Genomic DNA, 2996 nt, shown 5'->3' on the forward strand with positions numbered 1-2996 from the left:
CTACTCTTTTACCAACGAATAGAGGGATTGACCGTCACATTATAACGCCCCCACGGCTGAAAGGGTGGGACGGGGATATTTTCCAATGGGAGAAGAAAGATTTTTACGAAGATAAAACTTTGTCATACTATAGTGGTATATTATAAAACGAACACTAATTATAAAGCTGTTAATATCTTAGCTGCAGTTTTTTTGAATCGTAATTTAATCCTTGTAGATTTAATTTTAAGCTCAAATTCAGTGTTACATATTATATCATATTACTCGCTTTAGTTCACTAGTTTAAGTAAAGAATTGTTGTTTATTAATGATTACATATAATTAAATATGTCTCCCAGTGGCGCAGCGGAATGTTTCCGGACTTACAACGCTAGAATCGGAGTTTCGTTTCCCGTGGTGGGCAGAGCACAGAAAACCCATTGCGTTGCTTTGTGTTTAACTTCAAATAAACAATAATTATATATTTTACAATAATAATTATTCATTTGCGTATTTTTCTTTTTTTTTTGTTGTTGTTGTTGTTAGGGCGTAGTTGGAGTTGAGAAAAACTTGGGAGGAAAGTTATTAGACACTCCCAAGCCTATGTGGTTCCAAGATGGAGGCTCGAACCTTTGTTTGTGTCTTGAGGACATAGGCCCAGGCTGGAGGTGCAAACCGGGGGCTAATTATCAGGTGTGTCCTCTTGGATTTAACGACTGAGTTTTGAGTGAATTAGCAAAGACTGCGTGTGCCCCTTAACATTAACATAAAATTGGGCTGAATATTAGGAGCAGGTATTAAAACTATGTTATAAATTTGGAAGTATGAGATTCTCCTGGACACTCATTTTAATGTTGCATATCAAAGTGTGAACTCATTTCATTAAACAGATATTTTGAACAGAAACTTAACTTGACATTTCATAAGAGATTTAAATTGTAGGTGTGGGTGTGTGGTTTAAAAAATATCAATTTATATGTAAAGTTCAAAATTATAATCTTGATCCCAGAAGACTTATGGACAGATATATAAGGGATTTATCAGGATATTTTTTGACAGTAACAAAAACAAGGATAACAAATAATAAAAAAGTAAAATAACAAAGAATAAGAAAATGATTCCAATTCAAATTCATACCTAATTTGTTTGTCTTAATTTCTGAGTTTTGAATTTTTTTTATCTTTGTACTTAAAATCCTCGTACGTTTACATTTTCAATGCGGTGTTGACAACCTGTTGACGAAGTTGTAAACCAGTTTTCAAATGTGAATTACAGTCGGTGTTTAGTGAATTTGTACGTTTCCTTAGAGAATTCTGGGTATTATTTTATTTTCCATTGGAATTAACCCATTAGTAACATATTTCATAACTTCGTTAATTTAAGCAGTATTTATGTTATTGTATTTTTTCCGTATCTATCATTATCTATTATTAGTAGTAGTATTTTAAAATTACACTTTATAAGATACATTTATAGTTGTATGGTTTTCTCTGAAATGATTAATAACTGCATTTCATCATGCATAGGAAATTCCATTTCAACACGTCTGGAGCGGCAGACAAAACCAACTCCATTGTTCTTTCACGTTGGAGCACCTTGACCGTTCGCTTCAAAAAATACGCTGTCATATTTTGGTTTACCAACGAGGAGTCCAGGCACATCGCCAGTTACTACGAATCAATACAGACCTTCGTGACGTAAGTCCACACGGTAACTCTTAAGATATAATTGATTCATTAGTGTGTTCAATTAACGAAACCTAAAAGCCCCTGTGCACAGAATCTAGAGTGAATTCAAATTGAAATGTCATATTTCATGACGTGGACTTTCTTTAACGATATTAAAAAAAAGCTAAGTCTTTTCAAAGCGACGTAGAAATGAAGAAATATCGTCGTAAGTATGAATGAAAAGAACTAATAATTTTTACATCAACCGAGAAACATTTCTGAAATTACTGCTGAACATAACCTTAATTAGCTGATTTAGTTTATGTGTGAGAACCCGAAAGATCATTTACAGCTTGGACGGTTGCCATAAATTAGTTCTAGGTTTTAAAATTGCCAAAAAATAAGAAGTTTGTTTCTCTTGAATGGTGCCAAAATGTCTTTAAAATACAGTTTCGGGCAAGCGAAACTGGTCTTTTGCACAATTAGTGTCGTATATAGATATAACTTTAGCATATTCACCTATATTATATACTTTTATATACAAAGTGCTTTTACTTATCAAACCTTTATTATTCCCTACTGACCCTTTACAAGAAAAAACACACAAAAAAAACACACACACACATTAAGAACATCTCTATGGGCTGCTAAACTATAAACGAGACAAGTGAATGCTTCAGGAATTCTCAAAAGTTTCGAAAATTTTCTGTGTACGTTTCTTATATGTTATATATACTTAGGACATTACTATGGTTAAATTAAAAACAATAACTTTTCTGTTATTTTTTTTTCAATACAAATAAAAATCAGTGAACCTAGGAAGCGAAAGGTTAAGTGTGCTTCCCTCATCTGAATGATCGTTTAGAACAAACCAGTGTCTTAACGCATATCCAATATTATTTTAATATATGTGCCAAACTCATAAGATGTGCGCAACAAAACTGTTATGAGCGCTCTTATTTCCGGGCGGTGTTTAAATCTCATGTTGTCTATAATCGTGAAAATTTTCTGTCTTATGGAGCGATTGCAATATTCATAACCTGCTAACATCATATGACATCCTCGTGACTTCTGAAACTTGATATTCATGCATAAGAAAAAGCGACCTCACAGTGAAATACCCAGCATCGTAGCTTTATCAAATGCATTAAAAAATGATATGTCTTAGTAGAGCAAACCTGCTCTAATTAATACTTCGAAACTTTCATAAATTAGCACACTGCATAATTCTGTCATCACTGGAACTCGTAACCTTACAAAACAAAAATTAATTTTTAAGGTCCATACCGTTAACTTGTGCATGAAAAATTCTAACCACTGATTAATATGAACATTCCCCCCCCCCCCCCC

The 2996-nt window shown here is 33.2% G+C and overlaps 1 protein-coding gene across 1 annotated transcript in view; it reads left to right on the forward strand.

The window, feature by feature from the left end:
- LOC106478148 (netrin receptor UNC5C-like) overlaps window positions 1–2996 on the forward strand; it is an 84336-nt gene that overhangs the window by 77355 nt on the left and 3985 nt on the right. Inside the window, exons 14-15 of the mRNA XM_022381688.1 lie at window positions 526–672; window positions 1506–1676. Coding sequence (XP_022237396.1) covers window positions 526–672; window positions 1506–1676 — 318 coding nt within the window. The remainder of the gene's footprint in view (window positions 1–525; window positions 673–1505; window positions 1677–2996) is intronic.

Source organism: Limulus polyphemus, unplaced genomic scaffold (genome assembly GCF_000517525.1).
Source record: "Limulus polyphemus unplaced genomic scaffold, Limulus_polyphemus-2.1.2 Scaffold185, whole genome shotgun sequence".
NCBI lineage: Eukaryota > Metazoa > Arthropoda > Merostomata > Xiphosura > Limulidae > Limulus > Limulus polyphemus.